We start from the raw sequence: 21,313 nt of genomic DNA, 5'->3' as shown, positions 1-21,313 counted from the left end.
CAGGACACATGAGACATAGACTGAAACGTGGACTTGACACTGTGACTGGGTAAGAACAGACATGAGAACACAACTAACTTGACATGACTCATGGAACACAGAGGAGGCACAGTTACAAAGCCTCAAGACTAGAAACTAACAAATATAACAGGGGAGAATTAAGGAAAATAGAAATACAAATAACAATGCCAAGAACAATGCTAAATCAAAAAATTATTCAAAAACAGAAACACATAAACACTGGGTCCCCAGACTCAGAGCAATGAAAAATTTGATCTGTGTTAGCTACAATAGGATTATCACTTGCCCCTGCATACACTTCAAAAATTTTATAGAGCCCATAAGCCAATGCTTCCTTCTCCACTATCGAGTAGTGTGGACCACAGAAGCCACCACAGGCCTACAGGACTGTTTTGACAACACGGTTTGGGGTATATTTGCAGAAGGAACAGAATTGGAGGGCCACACACCTCTCATACTCTCATACATACTGAGAGTGTAACAACAACAAAGACTGTTAAAGTGTTCTCATCACCATCTTCAACCTCTTACTGCTACAGTCTATTATACCATCCCGCTTTAAGTCAGCCACTCCAGTGCCCAAGAAGAACATGGTGAGCTGCCTGAATGACTATCGCCCAGTTGCATAAATGCTTTGAGAAACTTATCGGCGGCCTAACTCCCAGCAAATGGGTGATAGAAAACATGAGTACGAGCAATTTTTTTTACATTTTGTTTTGCCGATGCCCGTGACGCCCCCCACAACGATGCCGCCCCAGGCAACCGCCCGTGTCGCCCGTATCAAAAACCGCTACTGCCTGCATCTGAACACAGCCAGTAACCTTTTAACAAGTCAAATTTACTGACAAATTTTGCTGAGACTATCCCGTCCACACAGTCATTGACACGTGACAATGGAAAGAATCCATCTTTGTGACCTGGTTAACTTTACGACAATCGGTGCAGGGTTGAAAGGTCAGATCTGGTTTTTGTACAAGCAAGCATGGGGATGATCAATTTGAACATGAAGCAATATTATCAACATGTACTTCACTTCAGACTTCAGTTGATCCTGTTTTTCCAGTGAAGTGTGATAGAAATGCTGCCAAACAGTCAACATCAATGCCATACCCAATTACTTGGGTAACCAAGGGGGTGTCAGAAAATAATTAGTGAAAAGAAAGTGTTAGCTTCTTCAATTCTTCCTTGTTAGACTCTGCTAAGTGTCCCAACAAAGCATCCAAGTTACTGAGCAACTCAGAGTTTTTCAGACATCCCTGTAAAATGGATGAACATTCCTCCCCAGTTTCGACCCTCCCACTAACCAACCCCTCTGAAAGAGCTGCCACAACAATTGAATTCACATCCTCTGCACCACATCCAGGAACATCGTAGAGATTTAACAGGTTTACATTAAAAAGTTGTGATTTCCTTCTGCGTTCAAGAGTAGCAACCAGATAATTTTGATCTGACACCTGCTGCAGTACAGAATATGGACAAGTTAATAACAGGAAGCAGTACCAACACTTTGTCCCCTGAACTAAACTCAAGTGTTTCAGCTCTATCCAGCTGAAACACTGAACTTTTGCCTGTTTTACAGCTTCATACAACCTCCTTCTAAAGCCATTAACATAGTCTGCCAGATTTACAGGAGGTGGGAGGGTCTCCCAGTCATCCTGTAAAACTGCTCCTGGACCCTGAACAGTGTGACCAAAAACCAATTCATATGGGCTGAACCCAGTACTACGTTGGGTGACTTCTTGCTAGCATGAGCCACGGCAGTCTCCCCTCCCAGTCAGGATCCAGTTCTGTATAATAAGCATACAACAAGAACATCAGGGTTTGATGGAATCTTTCAATAGCTCCCTGCCTTTGTGGATGGTTCTGAGGAGAATCTGCTACACGATAATAGAGGACCAGGTGAAGGGGAACTGTTTGATGAGAATCACAGGTCAGAATGAAGCTTATAATGGTTCAAGAAGCCTTATTCTAGTCACATCTGATCAAGCAAGATATCTAAAAAAATAACTATGAGAAAATTAGGTGAGTGTTTGTGACAGAAACAAATAAAAGTGCAGTAAAGTCAGAAGTGAATCTTGTAAAGATAAACTGTGGTTATTGGGACACATTTCAACTCAAAGGAGATAAAAGCAACATCACCCTGTTGTTACTGACACATTCACCTAAATGACAAATAAATAATAATATCAATTATTATTATTAGTAATAATAATAATAATAATAATAATAATAATAATAATACATTATATGTATATGCCACAAATTTATTTGTGGTAACATCATGACAAAAAAATGCAAAACAAATGTTGCTAAATGACAATTTTATTCATTTCTGTACATCTGATGTCATAAAATATATTACACAAATCTATTAAATGGCATACAGCGACTCCTGAAGACCACAATGTAAGAAGTCTGACAAGCAAAACTACAAAATGAAACAAATGATTGAGCAGATTGAAATAGTTACAAAAAGGATCTGTAAAACAGAGCTACAAAGAGTAAGTAAGTAAACATTTTGTTGACACAGTAAGTGATGGACAATCAGCAAAACACAACATGAAGAACTCGTAATCCATCCTTTGTTATACAATTAAAACAAACAGCATTTATAGTCAGAGCCGTGGGAAGAGAGTGCTGAGGTGTCTGTGTGTGTGCATGTTTAGACACCTTTTTAGCACATGAAATTGGCATGATGCTGTACTTGTGGGGACCAACAGATCACTCAAGGGGTCAAAATGCCCAAAGCACCTAGGATTAGGTATTAATTTTTTGTGGTTATAAATAATTTTTGGTTTTTTTTATATGAAAATGAGTATGTGTGCGTGTATGGCGGTGGAAGGGATCACAGCAGAGTCCAAATGTCACAGGCACACAGAGATTTCAAGTACTCAAGTCTTGCAACTCTTAAGAAAGCAGACATTTGATATAACCCTAATTGCACAAAGGTAACTTAACATTTTAAAGGCCCCTGTGGCTTAGTTGGTAAGCCAGGCCATCTGCTATTGGCATAGTTTGTGGTTTGATCCCTGGCTCCCCTGTGTGTCACAGATCCTGAGTCCTGAATTACCCCCAGTACCCCAAGGCTTGTAGTGAGAAAGCAATCTGCTCAAAGTGAGTAGAAAAGCACATACACACACTTATATTATTTACTAAAGGATTCAGATTCATACATACACCAGTCCACGTACAACAAAGTCAAGTGTCCTGTTGCATTCAAGGGATTCATATCAAAATTACTTCTTATTGTTACCTTTATCTAGGTGCATGATTTTAATGCTGCAAACGTGACATAGCACTCAGAGGTTTAGGCTACAAATGTCCAAATAAGGGGCAGTGAAAAAATTGTTCAAAGTGTTTAAAATGTCTGTGAAGACATTTATCCGGGACACGTGAGTGAGTGAAGGAGACCAACAGTGGGATAATCCAAGAGCTTTCAGAGGAAGTTCCTCAGTCTGCTGGTTGTCTGCAATTTGTTTTATAAGGGATTAGAAGATAAATAAAACAAAACTTTAAAAAATAGTGTTTTCATGCTACTGTGATAGGAATTGGCTAATAGCTGATTTTGAAAAATGCACCAGCTCCAGTTACTGGTGATCAGTACGTAACATCATTTGATCATAATATGTCCTAATGTTTTTTCTTAAAGAAACAGGAATAGTGTCTAAAGTGTTTTAACAGCTTTATCTTTAGAAGACATTTTGTCATTTCTGTCTTTTGCAAAAGGTGTTTCAACACGCATGCTAACAATTGTTTCTGTAAATTCATACATTTGCACTGCTGTATGTAAGACTTAGTTTTTACTTTTCAAATGAAAATAAAAGTGAGAAAATATAGTACATAAAAACCTGAGTCAGGAGATCTTCATCAATGCATGTTATAATGAATAATGTTGAAAATTGGGCAAGCAAATGCCTGGTAGAGAGGTAAGAAAACTCTGTTTAAACACAGAAAAAACATTAAACTGTTACTGCACACCTGGACACATATATTGCTTACCAGTGATGCATTCACTGCACCAGATCCAGTGCATGTGATTACTACTGTTTTTGCACAGCAGTGATAATCAAAGGATTGCTGTTTTTCTCATTTTGTTTCAGATGTGGACTGAAGTACGGGAGGATCTCACCACCGAACGAACACTCAGTAAATGAGTAGATGTGAGACTGAGACGTCACATCGTAAAAGGACACGAGACCTTCCTCATAATCTACAAACACCCCGACTTTCTGAGGTTTCCTTTTAGGTGAAAGGCTCACTGGTGGTGTCGTCAGGGCTGCATATTTCTGATCTTCATAATGTACAACAACCCAGTAACCGTTGTCAGGATTGATTGAGAGTTTCCCCTTGCGGTTTGCGTCACGTCTCGCCACACCCAGATCCCACCCGGGCTTATTCCTGACCTCCACCTCCCAGTATGCCCTGCCAGAGGACAGCCTGTTGAGCCCCAGGACACTTCCAAATACATCAAACCTCTGCAGAGAGTCAGGATCTGTCGACATATTTCCACTATCTTTCACTTTTTTCCCATTATCAGAAATTTCAAGTCTTTGGTGTGCGGTGGTGGGGTCCAGCTTCACGTCCACTGCAGTCAAAAGAACACAAGTGATTAAAAAGATGATTTTATTGTTACAGTACGACCAGAAAGAGATCATCAACAGAAAAAATATAACTCATGTCATACAGTTTCAACATCTCACCAGCTACTTGTATTAACTGGATAAAAAGATAACAAGTGAGAAAATATTAAAATTGGTTATCTTAAAATGATCTTTGCCATTGTTTTCTAAATGACCTTTGAATACTACATAAGAAAATTAGATTTTAGTTTAGTAAACTACATATGAATTTTCATATCTAACGAAAACTTAGCAAGAAAACTCCAATTCTGGACAATAAAAACTTTTATTACATCTAATACATCACAAGAGGTTTTTATTTTAAATGCCGGAGTTTAAAGAATCTAAATACCTATACTGTAAGTATCATGGGGATTTTATTTTGAAATCAGTTATAACTTAGGTCAAACATGATAATTTCCCAAAGGATTTTTTCCAATAAGAAACTGAGGATCCATCCTTTCAACATTTGAGCCGCACCTGTTTGCTTCTGTTAGTGTCAACATCTGGAACTTGTCTGTTGTCCATCAGTGTGTGTCTTGCGTGTATTTACAATGAAAATGTGGAACAATTGCCATTTCTTTCTATTTTAATACTGTTTTTAATTTGACATACACACCTGCAAATATAGGAATCCTCTTGAATTCTGTGGAAGTAGAAATCTGAGTAAGATGCTGTATATCAAGTATAGATTTTAACACAAGTCATGATGAATCAAAAGACTCACCAATGGGTGAGAGTTTATCCAGTTCCTTGTGAATTTGCTTCATCATGGTTGAAGTCGTAGCTCTCAGTGTGCCGAAGGACAGTGAAGTGTCAACATGTACATTTTTCCAGTTAGAGTCATTCAGGCCTGCTAGAGGAGAAACCTGTATATGTGTGCAGACATCATTAAATGTAATGATTTTAAATGAAGCAGAACTGACACAGAATAGAAATTAAATGTTTCCTCTTTTAAGTGCTTTTATGCTCCAGTATTCAAAAGACCAGAAGATGGACTTCAGGACCTTGTGGCTCACCTCCAAGTCTGGGTGTTTGATTGACTCATCAATGGCCTGTTTGAGCACATCAATTTCTCTCTGAAGCTTCTGGAGGAGATCCTGAGTGTCTCTTTTTACTTTCCGTCTCCTAGAGTGTGCACAGGAGAGCCTGTTTTATTCAAATGTACTGCACCATAGCAACACAAAGGATCTCCGTGGTGATGTTAAGCTGTTCCTCACTGATGAACTAAGAGACTAACTGCAACATAATCTCACAGGACCAACCTTTCCTCCAGAGGCTGAAGGGCTTTCTGCCGAGCATCCTCCACAACTTTTATTATGTCTGAGAAGAAATCGTTGACTTCCAGCCACTCTGCATCCAAACTAGCCTGAAAGCCGTCAAACAGAGTAGAGGATTTAGAGCAAAGATATTAAAGCAAACAAAACAACAAAACAAAAAAGTCAAACATATGTTACAGTCTTTACCTTGCAGTCTGTTACTGATGATCTGACTTCTGCCATTTTATGCTCTCTGATATGAATTTGTTGCTGTAAATGAGCTTTCAGTTTTTCTTGTTTAGCCTTGAAAGAGGACAAAGGACACGTATAATATTTACAAGTTATAATGAGATTTTAAAAAAAGAGAGTCGACTGTTATGCTGAGATTTGCTGGCACCAGAGTTTTGTGTTTTTCAGGTTTGCGAGCATTTTTTTTTTTTTTGCCTGTATTTGTATAGCGCTTTTAAAAGAGTTCCTGCTTTGAGCTTGTAGCAGAGATAATAGCACACATGAAGCATGTCACTGGACACTGCAAATGTTAATGTAATGGTGGATAAACAATCCAATTATTAATCAACCTGGAGAACTGATTAATATTGGGCTGGAAAATGAATTCTCATAAACAGCAGTTCCTCTAGTGGCCACTGGAGGATGGCTCCGAAAGTGATTCAGTCCCAACAGACAGACTCTAGTGTCAAAATATCAGGCTAAATAGGATTAAAATACATGTTTAAAACCAGGTACAAAACTACAATAGTTGCCCCCTTCCTGACAGTTTTACTGTCGAAAAATTGGCTATATGATCTATCTATGTGGATATTAATAAAGGCCTAAAGTTAGGGGTGTGGTGGCTTTGACTGAGCTGTATGCAAACACAGAGCTTTCTGTTTAAGACTGATTGCTGCTTACTGAGCTGTGAGCTGTGCCAACCATAAGCTACAACAAGAGCAACAGAGCGCAAGGGTCAACTTTGACCTTACGCTCAAACAAAGAAGGTCAAGGTAAAATGCTTAGTCATCCTAGGTGCTCATGTCCTCCAAGGCCTATTGTAGTGAAGTTCTGTTCACCAAAATGAAATCGGCTGGAGCTGTTATTGGTATCAAACATCACACAAAATTTGAAAATGATATTGAAAACTAACATCTTGCTAAGAAACAGAAAGACAGGCAGACAAACAAACAAATGGAACTCGTTACATTTTCTTTACCTTTGGAGGAAGAATGAAACTAATGTTTACGTAGTTTTACTTTGAAGTCAGCAATGAGTCTGTAGAGCGATGCAGCCAAAGGCTTGTTAAATTCTTAGCAAATGAGCAAAATGATGCCTTTGGCCACCTTGTGCTCTTTATGAGGAGATTTATTTTGGCTTCATAATGTATACTTCAGTATGGGTCCATTTTACATGCATCTGAATGGTCGTCCTTAAGAAGTATGCAGTACCTGCTGTCCACCAATAGAAAAGTCCAGAACTCGGCGAGCTCTGGAATCTTCAAGTTCAGTAGTTAGACGAGCGCGCTGTGGAGTCTCAAAGACTGTAGAGAAAGAAGACAGTCACTGTAAACTGTTCTATGCCTGTTATCAGTTATAAATGGTTTAAGCATGATGTTGGGGTCACTATACTGCTAAAATACATAAAATGCTGAACTACATCAACAATTACTGTAAACTGGGATGATAACAGCAGTTTTAGTGAGGACATTTTTCCTGGTCCTACATCAGCACAAATGCTGTACCATCGATGCGCTCACCAGAACTCTTTAAGTCATCCACAAAAGGCTCTTCTATTTTGATTTGAGGTTTATTGTAGCTCAGTTTATGAGAGAAATTGGATTGTTCGCTTTGAGGGATCCTCATTCCTTTTGGTGTGCATCCCATCATTCCCTGGTGAACTCTCAAGCCGTGGTAAGTTGTATATTTGGTCCAACCGCAGTGGCAAACCTGTTTGTTCATGTTGGATAAGTTGGGTGTCTGCAACAGAATATTATCAACATATTTGTCAGTGAAGCAAAAATGAGTGGTGTATGATTTAAGGATGTAGTTCGTGTCTAATTTAGTTTAACAACATCCTTAACTCTATGTCTATCTTTCCCTAAATTTCACCACACCTCTGGACTCCTCTGGTAAGCAGTTTCTATTTCATCTGTTTCTTTTCATTTTTGTAGGCAGGCGATCAATAAAACTTAAATTAACAGCTTTATCATTTCTATTTATTTTTTGTGACCATAGTAGTCGTGGTATAGACTGCATAGTGGCTGTATTTAAAACCGTCAGAAAAGTAAGTGTTGTTCCGAATTATTTGAAGTATCGTGCTTTTGTTAACATTTTGAACCAAACTTAGAATGTGATACTAAAGGTACAGTAGTTGAATGGGTTTAATAAGGGTTTCAGGTTACATACTCTTTACCTTTGGAGGAAGAATAAAACTAATGTTTATATAGTTTTACTTTGAAACCAGGAATTAATCTGTTGAACAATGCAGGCAAAAGGCCTGTAAATTCTTAGCAAACTGGCAAAGTGATGTTTTCGGCCACCTTGTGCTCTTTATGAGGAGCTTTATTTTGGCTTGATAATGTATACTTCTGTGTAAGTCCATTTTACATGCATCTGAATGGTCGTCCTTAAGAAATATGCAGTACCTGCTGTCCACCGACAGAAGATTGCAGAAAATTACGAGCTCTCGAATCTTCAAGTTCAGTAGTTTGACGAGCGCGCTGTGGAGTCTCAAACACTGTAGAGAAAGAAGACAGTCACTGTAAACTGGGATGATAACAGGAGTTTTAGTGAGGATATTTCTCCTGGTCCTACATCAGCACAAACACTCACCAGAACTCTTGAAGTAATCCACAAAAGGCTCTTCTATTTTGATTTGAGGTTCATTGTAGCTCGGTTTATGGGAGAACCTGGATTGTTCACTTTGAGGGATCCTCATTCCCTTTGGCGTGCATCCCTTCAATCCCTGGTGAACTCTCAAGCCGTGGTAAGTTGTACGTTTGGTCCAACCGCAGTGGCAAACCTGAACGTTCATGTTGATAAGTTGGGTGTCTGTAAAAAAAATATTGTCAACATATTTGTCAGTAAAGCAAAAATGAGCAGTGTATGATTTAATGATGTCTAATTTACTTTAACATCCTCAACTCTATGTCTATCTTTCCCTAAATTTCACCACACCTCCACATCCTCTGGCAAGAAGTTTTTCTTTCATCTGTTTTCTTATTACTGTTTCTTTTCATTCAATAGCCAGGTGATCAATAAAACTTCAATTGAGAGCTTTATCATTTTTATTTTTATTTTGCGTGTGACCATAGTAGTCATGGTACAGACTGCATACTGGCTGTGTTTAAAACTTTCGGAAATGTAAGTATTCTTCCAGATTATTTCAAGTATTAACATTAGGAACCAAAACTACTACTTGTAAAGTAGTTTACTGGGTTTAATACGGGTTTCAGGTTTAAAATAGCTTTTTCGGTGCAATGCTGTCATAGTTACTAACACAGATGTCCTTATATCAGAAATACATATCCATATGAGATTAATGAGATATTTATTTATTCCTCTAGCCAAATGAAAACAGGAAGTTAAAGAGTTCTGTCTCAGTAAGATTACATTGTGATTACATCAAGAGTGACCTGGGCTTAAGATTAAACAACGTGCAACATGACTGACCTAACATGTCTGTGTACTGTGGGAGGAAATGCCCACCCGGGCACAGGGAGAACATGCAAACGCCACACTGTCCCCAGCCTGAATTCAAATCTAAGACCCTTACACAGTGCGACAAAAGTACTATTCAGTGGTTCATGAGTAACAGTGACTGTTACACATGAACCGTTTGGAGTTGTGTTGCATAAGTTTGTGTCTAATCCCAATCAACTTGGTGTAGGAGAAAAAATGAATGTTTATGTGTGGTTATAGTGTACATGATGTTTAGTCAAATATAAATGTACAAAGACATGGGTCATGTACATAACACGGGGATCTACATAAATGCAATTAGTAATTAGTTTTATTGATGCAGGTCACCATAAAACATTAATTTATGGTTATATCATGTCTCTTTATGTAAACCCATACATAAACCTACCGTTCAGTGTTTGACCATGCGTGAAGAAGGGGGAAGTGACATTTTCCTTTGCACAGCACAAACACTCACACCAGGGCTGGACTGGGACAAAAAATCGGCCCGGGCATTTTGACTAGAGACCGGCCCACCAGGATAAAGATTGAAAATGTGACGTCATTCAGGGGTAAAACCGCAAAGGATTCTGGGAACTTGTGGCAAGAGGTACTAGCGATAAAAGAAACCCAAAAAATGCCAAGAAGCTGTTGTATTATTAACTGCAATAGCTGGTCGCATGACAGCCATGGAAAGCCGACGGGTAAAGAGATCGTTTTGTTTTTTTATCGGATTACGTAGTTGAAGAGAAATTTTTTAAGCCATGTTTCCGAAGTAAGAGCCGACGGATGGTCTGGATATAACTATAAATATAACGTCCCAGAACACTCCAGCTCACATGTTAGTCTGCTCCAAGCATTCCCACAAAGATCAGAGTTTTGTAGTAGTTAATACGTCCTTTTTCTTAACATAATTGGTGATATAGGTTACAAGTCTGGCGCTGAACAGAAATTGTCGCGCTATGCTCCTTTATTTATTGTGTTTATTGTGCATAAATAGTGAATTGTCCTGACACAATATTGCGTTTCGCTTCTGTTATTACCATGGTACATTGACAAAAACATATACTTTTATTCACAGGATAAAACTGTTGTTTTGTATCACTAATTGTCCATTGCGATTACAGCATACAATATTATTGTCACTGCTACATTTCTGTAATGCTACCAGAAATTATTTCCACTACTAATTAATTACCGTTGAGCTCAAAGGTTATATTAATAAACGGTTAACGAATGTGTATTTATGACGACGATTTGTGAGACTGGTAAACTTACCTTTGTTCGTACGATGGTCTTTCGTTCTACACGGTGCATTTCAAGGTCCTGCACCCATCTGTCAGTAAACTGTACCTGGGCTTGTTGCAGTGACCTGAAGTTACTAAACTTCATGAGTGTATGCACTCACTCCAAGAACCGTATAATTATAAATATGAGCGTGGTGAAAGTTGGGCAGCACGCTGACGTCTTTTGTCCCTCTGTGTGCTCGTAAGGGTCTGACCCTTTCACTCCTTTGATTTTTCCTCGTATCTTTTCTTTGTCTTTTCGTCGAGTCTGTCTTTGTACGGACCGGCATTGTTCTCCTTTTGTTTTGTACATAACTTTTTTGTGCGGCAAAGAAAAAACAAGAAGGTATTGGAACCGGAGAATGAACGTTTTGCGGTGCTGCAAACGCTTGCATTTGATGCGGTACTTGGATTGTTTTGCCACGAGTTCCCGGCATGCAATGCGCGAAAATCACGTGATTGCTAAACAGGGGGGCGGGTGCATCCGGCCTCCTCGGCTGTAATTGGTCCAGCCCAGAGTCGATCATGACCAATTGGCCAATCCAACACCTTTCATTATATATACCCTTCCTAAAAAAAAAAAAAAAAAAAAAAAAAAAAAAAATCCATCGGCCCATAAAAACAAAAAATCGCCAGCGGCCCACCGGGCAAATGCCCGGTATGCCCGATGGCCAGTCCAGCTATGACTCACACCATGTCTGCTCTGGACTAGAAGGAGTTAAAATGACTCTCCAAGAGCAGTATTTGTATTTCAGGTTGGATTTGTTTATTCCTGCCATGGAAAGAAAAGCAGCCTAGTGGAAAAAAGTAGTTTGAGCACACACCCCGTGCAGGTTGTAACAGCTTCCTTATCTTCAAACGATCGACGTGTAATTAACTGGAGTTAAGTTTGTGCCTATATAACGTTGTGTGCTGCACTCTGCAAACTATCAGTTAACATCAACTTGTTAAATTTTAATTCACACACAAGATGACTTCACAGCATCTACACAAAATAAAATTCATATAATATATAATATTATACGAAGTCGTAATATTTTAATATTATCTGATTCTCCTTCACTCATGCAGGCACGAGAGGGAGTGTTAGTGAGATTGTCAGGTTATTTTGTCATGAGACTTTTCAAAAAGTAAACACCAAAGTGCTGAGCAGCCTACCTGCTCCTTCGTATGTCTCGATCCTCGGCTGTGCGATCTGCTGCTGTCTCCAAACTTTGTTCCTCTCTGGTTCAGTTTCAGTTTCGTTTTTTTTTTAATATTAATCCCGAAACCAGCCCTTTAAATTCAACTGTAAGGAGTTGCGACACGTTACTGGAAACGTCATGGAAAAGAAACAAACACACAAACGTCATGAGAAAAAAAAAAGGGGGGGGGGGGGGGGGGGAAGAAAGAATAACGAGAGAAAACAAATACAAACACAGCTGACATCTTCCTGATCCTGATATTTTGAATATTTTTAACTGATATTTTTTATAACAGTATTTAACGTAGCTTACAACAGTAGCACAATACATATTAAAACAAGCTTCCCATAAAAGCCGTTTAATGTGTAAGACAGTCAAGGTGAAGTCATAATGAGTTTAATCAGTTAATTAGTTTTTCATGCCGACACTTTTTTTCGTGGTTAGAAGTGGATTGTTTTTTACCAATACTATAATCCCCCAAAAAATCAAAGTTTAAAACTGACGGGAAGCCTGATGCGATCTTTTACATGACATCAGTTAGAACGATTAGGTGGGTATTTAATGTATTTAATACTTTTAGACAGTAAAGTGTAAAGGAGAAGGTGGGGCGCAAAAGACACTCCTCATTTAGCACGCAGGGCTTTTTTTCATGCTTTTCATGCTGAACACTAATAAAAGTGTAGTAGCTGCACTCTGTAATTGTCATATCCTCCTCACTGGGTGATAAGGAAGAGAGAGACAGAGAGATAGATGAGTTTATTTATTTTTCATGAAACAAAAGCAACATCTTGGCTTATACATGACAGCAGACTGGGACTGAATGATTTACCATTAACACCCAGGCAGAACCTGCTCATATGCTACCAAACATGGCACTTAAGAAAAATAATAATAATAAGAACTGCACATATACACAAACACCCATGCATAGTTACTGATGGTAAGCATCTTCTTTAACATGCAAACTGAAATAGGGATGAAGTTCCCCAGTAAACAAACACTGTGGTTCGTAGAATGACGCAAAACCTTCCTTGTAATCCACAAAAACTCCAACGTTTGTGAGGTTTTCCTTTGGGCAAAGGAAGCAGGTGGTTCTGTGAGGACTGTGCAGACTTTGTCATCTTTGTGCGATCATCCAGGAATCATTTTTGGGGTTTTGTGAGAGGTTCTCCTTACGGCTTGTGCTGGCTTTTATTACACCCAGATGCTCGTGTTGCTAACCTCCACCTCCCAGTAAGATTTCCCATGGATCAGGCAGCTGAGCCCAAGCAGATTGCTGAATTACATCTAAGCCTCTGGAGCTTTCTGCTTCTCTTCTCTGGCTCTCACTTGCTTCCCTGTGCCCGGATCCAGTATTATATCCACTACAGTTACAACAAAAACAATACATCTGTAAATATAACAATGCCAGGAAACAGGAATCATACCTGCAATGAATGCAAATGAGACGTGATCAAACTGTTTTTACTTTTTTTTTGATCCCCCTCTCCAGGCCATTAGGGGGCACCCAAAGGGCTGACACATTTTAAACTACATCAGTAGTAATGTGAAAAGTTTACAGTGACAGTAGGCAAGACCTGACCTCCCTTAGGGGGACCAACCTGCCTCCACTCATGCTTGTTGCAAGTGGCACACATAATTCTGTTTAAACAAACTCCATGACAACAATGATGCAAACAAATAAATGTAAACGAAAGGATTCATCCTTCTGAGAATAATAAGAAAGAAGGAAAAAGAGGATGAGAGGAACAAAGCAACAACAGTAGTGACGGGGCACTGTTTAAAAAAAGCTTTAAGTTTGGAGTTGCAGTCACAGCACCGCTTGTTAAAAGCTATAATAATATTCCATGGTCTTCAGCTACCTACTTGTTAGCTTTCACAGTTAAAAACAACCAAACCAAAACACAGTTACCTAGCTGCTAACACAAACCACAACTGCTCTTTCATATTAAAAGCATCAGAAAATGTTAAAAAGGATCTTATTTTGAAACAATAAGACATGTTTGAAACTTGAGTTTCCACATTTCCAGCAAATCAGCTGCTAATCGAGCACTGGCTGCAGTTCCAAAACTCAGGACTAAAAGCTTGAGGAAAAATCTGAAACAGATATTTTAAATATGAAATGTGTGCCATACCTTTGAGTGGTTTCGATCCTTCATGTCTGGGTCTTTCTCTTTTTGATGATCTTTAGTTTCCCTGGCTGAAAGCTTCTGGATAAGCAGCTTCACCTGAAAGATAGTAGGCACTCAAGTATCCATCGAATTATCACCCAACCATGGACTTTGTGGTAGAGGTGGGCGGATCCAACTAAATATCGATGGTATGGATACCAACGGTGGTATTGGTATCGGATCAATACTTGTGTGATAGGATTGTTACTTTGTTACTAATAGTGTTGAATTTTTTTTTTCTTGGAAATGAAAAAAAAAAAAACCTTGAACATGCAGTATGAAACATGTCTGAACCTTTTTGTGTTGACTACACATCTATTTTATTGTTAGCTTACAGCACAGCGACCCAAAGTCCTTTAGAGACAGACGGGTCCATGTCTCCAAAATAATCCAGTTTCAGAACACATGAAAACCCAAAAGGTGTGTTTTGTTAACTCATTATTGTACAAAATAAAAATCACAATGATTTAGTGTCCAGTAAAATGTGTTCACAATGTTTCAATTAGTGATGATTAAGCTCATAAATCATGAGACACTGCTCTCTCCTACATAATCTGCCTTTATAGGTTCAAAGCATCAGTATTGGCAGTACTAGTATTGTATTGGATCAATAGCAAAATTTGTGTTATTACAAAGCACTACTTTCTGATTGGTGTCCAAATGGAGTCCCAGACGTGTTCTGGTCTTATAGAATTGGGGAGTTGGAAGAGCTACAACAAAAGTCCAGTTTACTTTCTAGCAGCTGCTTAACAGACGGTCATTTTGTCTTTTGATAAAAAAGGTCAAAGTCAGCAGTAAAGATGATAAAACAACATCTTCTTTCCCACTTATGCCACATCAGGTCAGCCGAAGGAGAACATGAAAGCTTCACACAGAAAGTGTAAAACTAGAAAACATGTGCTAACCCCGGCACAGTTGTGCTATCTCAACATGACTTTTAGCTCTTTTTTTAGACTTCTTGGTCAGATTGTGGTGAAGTCAGCGCAAAACGATAGAGGAAACAGAATTTGTTAAAAACTAAGAATCACCCTCTTTGGTGGTTGCATAACCCAAAAAGGGAATATATGTTTCTGTTTTCACTCATACCAAGAATATCATCAGAAGAAAAACCAACACTTCCTGCTTTAGCAGCATTTCCTGCTTCACCCCCCTACACCCTCTACAGTACAAACCACATTATGCTCTCTGCTTTCTAAATGACATTGACTGTGGTTTACCCCGTTTGCAGGTTTCTGTTCTTCTCTCCATTTCTCTTTTAGTCCGATTGTTTTCTCCTGTGTTGTATTGGCTGAAAACATCCGGGCCAGATGCTTCACCTAAAATGCAGCAAGCAATAAGAACTGAAAACAATCAAGCAAAGAAAACAGATGAAACCTCTCCTGTAGTAAAGAAACACTCAGGTGCAGCAGCTGCAGTGAAACAAGCTGTCAGGTCTGGCTGAACGAGTGTCAGACGTTTTCGTGCACAGGAAGTCGTACCTTCAAACCAGAGGAGAAATCTGAGAGTGGTGCATTTTCACACGCTGTAGAAAAAGATGATAGTAATCATCAGCCATGTTTTTTATTGTATTTTTCTCAATTTTACATATAAACATTCTCATATTGTGACATACATATTTTGGGATCCTTCTCCGCTGTTAGTGATGCTTTCGCTGCTGTAGAATTGATTTCAATGGGATCGCTTTTTGAATCTGTCACCATCTGTCAGAAAAGGTGGATAATAGTTTATAACGCATGAAGAATAACAACACAGCTCCCTGTATTTGTCTCCTGTGATATATTGCAAACATATATGATATATGTTTGCTTCATGATGGATTCATCTAGCTCATGCTTTTCTGTGAAACGTGCTCGCAGAGGGGCACGGTTCTGGCTCAACTGCAGTAGGAGGAGTGGTGCAGTGCGGTGCAGAGAGTAGGTGGAGTATTTGGGACACTGGCTGTGCATTCCCTAATTAACCTGTGCTTATTAGGCAGTTTGCCCAGACCTGGAGATGGACACATGCCCACACTTCTGTGCTGTAGCTGATCTGCATACTTGACAGTGAGAAGCAAGAGCCACTGCTTTGAGAGAGAGAGCACCCTGAGGCCGGGCGCATCGAGAGTAGCGACTCTTTCCTGTTATAAATGTGTGTGTTCTGTAAATAAAGAGTGTGTGCCTGATGATGCTGCATCGACACGGACACAAAGTCTTGAACTACAGAAAGAAAAACAATGAACTCCAACATAAAAACTTTAAATGTCATATTTTGCTCAACCAGCAGCTTGAAGCTAAAACAGGATCCACTCATGAGTTATTTGGGTACTTCAGGCTGGATCAAAGAGCTAAATGACTTTTCCACTGATGGAGGAAAGGCAACAGATCACTCGCCCTGCACCTGTGTGGGTTTCTGCTCCTCCCCGTGCTCCTCCTTTGCTTTGGCTGCTGTTTCCTGGGCAGAAATGACTGAAAACCTTTGAGCCAGCAGTTTCACCTGAAAGATATTGAACATATTAGAAAGCCGTGATTCATTAAATGGTGTTTGGGGTGGGGGGTCATCGTAGACATGATTAAAGATTCTATATTTTGTGTATTTTAGCCTTCAGGCTCGAGCACAGGTGTTGGTCCGTGATCATGATCATGTCCCATGTTTTACATATTTGGCTCCTCCCATTAACGTATGTGTGGGTTTGTGTTGACTGTTGAGACAGGTGGAGACTGCTGATTGGCTGCTTTGAGTGCGTATTTGATGACTGGATGGACAGCAGCCTCTCAACCTCCAGCTGGCAGCCAGCAGAGAGCCAGCTGTTAACTGGGATCTTGAAATGTGAGGACTGAGCAGCAGTGAGGAATTGATTTGAGAGCTGAGAAGCTGAGAGAACATTCTGAATTCTGTTTTCAGCTGAGTGCATTTAGGAAATAATGAATTGTAAATAAATAAATTGCTCTACATATTGAGCACCTCAAAGCCGTAAGATCCTTTTTTTCCTCCTTTTCCCCCAGTTGGAAACCGAGGTTAAAGGACTGTCAGCGCTGCTCTTTGCGTGAAAATTGTAAAAACTAAATTGCAGAAAAGGTTCTGGTAGCATAATTCACAGACCTGTCTGTAGTTATAAAATAAAAAGTTTAAAATATATGACCTCCTTCACGTTTTCCAAAAACATCCAGTGGGCCAGATTGAAGTCTTTGCCAGGCCCATACAGGACCCTGGCCCTTATGTTTGACAGCCCTGTTCTAGGTTATCCCTAACTTGGGGATGTACTACAGGATATAAGAGGGTTTTACCTGAGATGGTTTTTGGTTGGCTCCGTGTTTCTCCTTTGTTGAAATCAGCGTTTCCTTGGCTGAAAACATGCGGGCGAGTTCCTTCACCTGAAAAAACATCCATAGCGACAACCAAACTCAAGCATTCCCATCAGAACGTTCTGCAGTGTCACAACTGTGAGTGAGAGATATGGAAGACTCTGTACCTTCACACCAGTGGAGAGCTCAGCCTCTGCAGCGTGATCCACTGCAAACACAAACACAACAGCTACATCATTGAGCATGAATGCATTAGCCTGAAATCATAGAGGGGCACCTCAGTGTCAACTATATATATGTTTAATTTTGTGTAATAAGCTAGGATATTTATAAGTAGAGCTATTTTGTTATATGTTGTAATATTTCATTTAGTTGAGTTAGTTACTCTTACTGTCTTGGGGCACATCATTTCCTGTGGGATTAATAAAGTATTCTGATTCTGAATGTTTATCGCCTGAACCATACGATCACATACACTGTGTTGGATTGTCCTTCGGTGAGACGTCCGCTGCTGCAGGACTTGTTTGTGTGTTTGCACTCATTACATCTGAAACGTTCTGTCAAAAAACGAGAGGATCGCTGTTAAAATTTGAGACATTTCAGAGTACAAACTGTACCTCAAACATTTGTAAGATGTTTTCAACGACAATGCTTAAAAAGTCTTAGATTAAAAGTGCAAATGTAGCTAAACTAATTAGATTAATTCTGATCAGGTGCCGTTGGTGACTACATGCTACAGCTTCCTGTTTACCTCTGGTCTGCAGGCTCTGACTTCACAGTTCTTCCCCTCTGTCATCTGAAGTTTTGGCTGTAATTCAGCTTTGAACCTCTCCAGCCTTTCCTTGAATAAAGCCGAATGCTTCTTCTTCGGCGGGACCGGAGGTGGTGCTGTCGGGTGGTCTCTGGCTGATTTGCTTGCCTGGAGGTTTAAAATTGAAACATTTGCCGTAACGTTCAAAACAACCAGAAATAAAGTGAATGAATAAAATAATGTTTCTAGTATACGTCACAAGAGGCTCAATTTTATAAAAGAAAGGACTACACTGGCTTAAAAACATGCATAAAGCTCATTCATCACTTAAAGGGGGAGCTACTTTTTTTGTTACAGTGGTGGATGTTCATTGTAGATACGGTCGAATTTTCTGGCAATTCATATTTCAGGCCTTAACGGGTTAAAGGTCATCAGTCTAATGTGTTAAATTGCAGTACCTGTGAAAATGTTTGATTCTGTGTGTGATTTTCCTCAGCTTGGCCTGCTGGTGCTGGGTTTGTGGTTGCTGGACTCATCATCTGCAAGATGTTATGCACTGTAATGCAAATGTTGACTGCTAATGGCTAAAATTTGACTAAATGCCTGAACAAAGGTCGGCCTCGTACAGTCTATTCAATACCTGTCTCTGATCCTTCGTCTCTTTCTTTTCTAGCAGCTCTGCTGTTTCCGGTTCTCGAGTACTTGGAGGTTCTCCGACAGATCTTCTAACCTGAAACATTTTTAGAGAAACACATGTTATTCTTGTTTTACCAAAACACTGCTTCATGACACCAAACTCTGGTGGTTTGTTACACAAGCCGAAACATTTCTTTGAGAAAGTCACAGGACTCTACCTTCAAACCTGTGGAGAATTCCTGCTGCTGGTCACTGGTGGCTCTTTGGAAAGATGGTTGTGAGGTTGGGGGTGCTGTGAGGAAAAAAGGATTGCTTTAATGTTTTTTTTCCCAGACAAATTTTTTAATTTGCTACATGCATGTTAATTATGATGATCATGATGCCAAATTATTTTTTAAAAATAATTTGTCTTGAATAAACTTTATTTCTTTGGTCACACATACGTGATTTTGGCTTCTCCTTGATTTTGGCTGCTGGTGTTGCATAGTCTGCAGATGGGTCAATGTTTATATATCCTGTCATTGCACTACTGTCTACTGCCTAAGAGAGACAAAACGTTTCTTAAACTGAAGAAACGTGTAAAACCTAAAGTCCTAAGGTCTAAAACAGTGACATACATGTGATAATGGTTGTTGCTTTATTTGTTCCTCCTTAGATTGGATTACATTTCCTGGGTATGGTGGTGCTGAAGGCTCCCTGGCAGGTGCAGTCACCTGTAAAATATGGATTCCATTTACATGCTGCTGTTTACTCATTTTAAAGTACTATGAATGGATCCATTGTACCTGTGGAAGGGTGGGGAACTCGTAAAGTTGATGGTCTGACTTTGAGTTATTGGCTCTTTGGGTGGAGCGTTGTGCAGAAGCTGCTGTAAAAAGATCATAGTTCCAGCTTTCGCTTCTATTCAAAGTCATACTCTTAGATCGTAGCTCTGTACACACCTGATTCGTATTCATCCTCTCTGAACGTTGCTGCAGAGCTGTTACTGCTGCTTGTCTTTGCTGGTCCTGGTGAATTCTGTCAGGTTAAAATGAAACTATTTGAAAACTAGCTGCCGTTATTGAAGACTTTTTACTATAGAATGAATGAAAAAACAACAGCCACGCTAACTGCTCATTGATGCTGTCAAAGAGTAGACTAAGATGGGCTACATGCATGTTAATTATGATGATCATGATGCCAGCTTGGCTAACATTTGCTGCTTAGCATTAAAGACAAAGTACATGAGGATGATGTGATTAGTTGGTTTGGTGCTGGACAGTCCTTCACCAAACTCTTCCTCTGAGGGATGTTCTGCAGTCAGTAACTGTACTATAGATGTGAAATGCTAAAGATTAAATACTAAAACAAAGGTTCTGCTTCAAGCAGCCCGTCTGGTACCTGTGTTTGATCCTTCCTCTCTTGATTTTTGAGCATCACTGCTGCTTCCAGGGGAACCTGAAACATAGAAAAAGAAAACACAGCTTCTTCCTCTTTTTCAAACCACAGCGCTACGTGATACCAAACTCTGCTGTTTTAGCGCACAAGCTGGAACACTTAGAGAAAATCACCGCACTCTACCTCCTGCTGCTGAACGCTGGTGGCTCTTTGGAAAGATGGTTGTGGGGTTGCTAGTGCTATAATAAAAAGGAGGGTTTTTTCAGACAGGTTAAAAAAAAACATCTTCTTTTGTATACATTTTGTTAATTTCTTTGTTTATACATACGTGACTTGGGCTCCTCCTTGATTTTGGTTGTTGTTGTTGGATAGTCTGCACAGCAGTCAATGCTCAGATATCCTGCCACTTCTCTACTGTCTTCTGTCTAAGAGAGACAAAAAGTTACTTAAACTGGAAAAAACAAAATACAATAACCTTAAAATCTAAAAAAGTGAGGCACCTGTGAAAATGTTTGCTGCTTCACTTTTTTCTTCTTAGGCCTGACTATGTTTCCTGGGTATGATGGTGCTGAAGGCTGCCTGGCAGGTCTGTTCATCTGAAAAATATTGATTCCACTGACATATTTAATCACTTTAAAGTTATTTGAGCAGATATTTCCATCCTGAATCTAAATAGCAAAATACAATTTAAAAAAAAAAAGGCAATGCTAAATCTTAAACTATATTACCTGCTTTTCCCGGTGTTTTACCGTAGCTGGGACTGATTATGTGGTTGTTTAAAGAAGTCAAGGATAACTAAAACACAAAAGCTACACTTCAAACAATCTGTTTTGTACCTGTGTTTGCTCCCTGCTGTCTTTTTTCATAGGCAGCACTGTTTGTTCCCGTGGTGGAGGAGTTGGAGGCAAGGATCTTTGTACCTGACATACAGAAAACACTTTAATTCCAGTGATATTGCACTTTAAAAAAAGCGTCAGCAGTAAACTTTGGTGGTTTGTCACATGCTTAAGCATTATTTAGCAAAAAAACACAGTACCTCTAAACCAGGGGGGAACTC

General features: G+C 39.5%; 1 protein-coding gene across 1 annotated transcript in view; it reads right to left on the bottom strand.

The window, feature by feature from the left end:
* LOC308408215 (uncharacterized protein) overlaps window positions 1-21,313 on the bottom strand; it is a 64,381-nt gene that overhangs the window by 11,348 nt on the left and 31,720 nt on the right. The window contains exon 7 of the mRNA XM_080900384.1: window positions 4,077-4,606. Coding sequence (XP_080756510.1) covers window positions 4,077-4,606 — 530 coding nt within the window. The remainder of the gene's footprint in view (window positions 1-4,076; window positions 4,607-21,313) is intronic.

This window comes from Rhamphochromis sp. 'chilingali' (genome assembly GCF_963969265.1).
Source record: "Rhamphochromis sp. 'chilingali' genome assembly, chromosome: 1".
NCBI classification, from domain to species: domain Eukaryota; kingdom Metazoa; phylum Chordata; class Actinopteri; order Cichliformes; family Cichlidae; genus Rhamphochromis; species Rhamphochromis sp. 'chilingali'.
The sequence above is the reverse complement of the archived record's forward strand: the minus strand, read 5'-3'. Positions and strand labels throughout refer to the sequence as shown.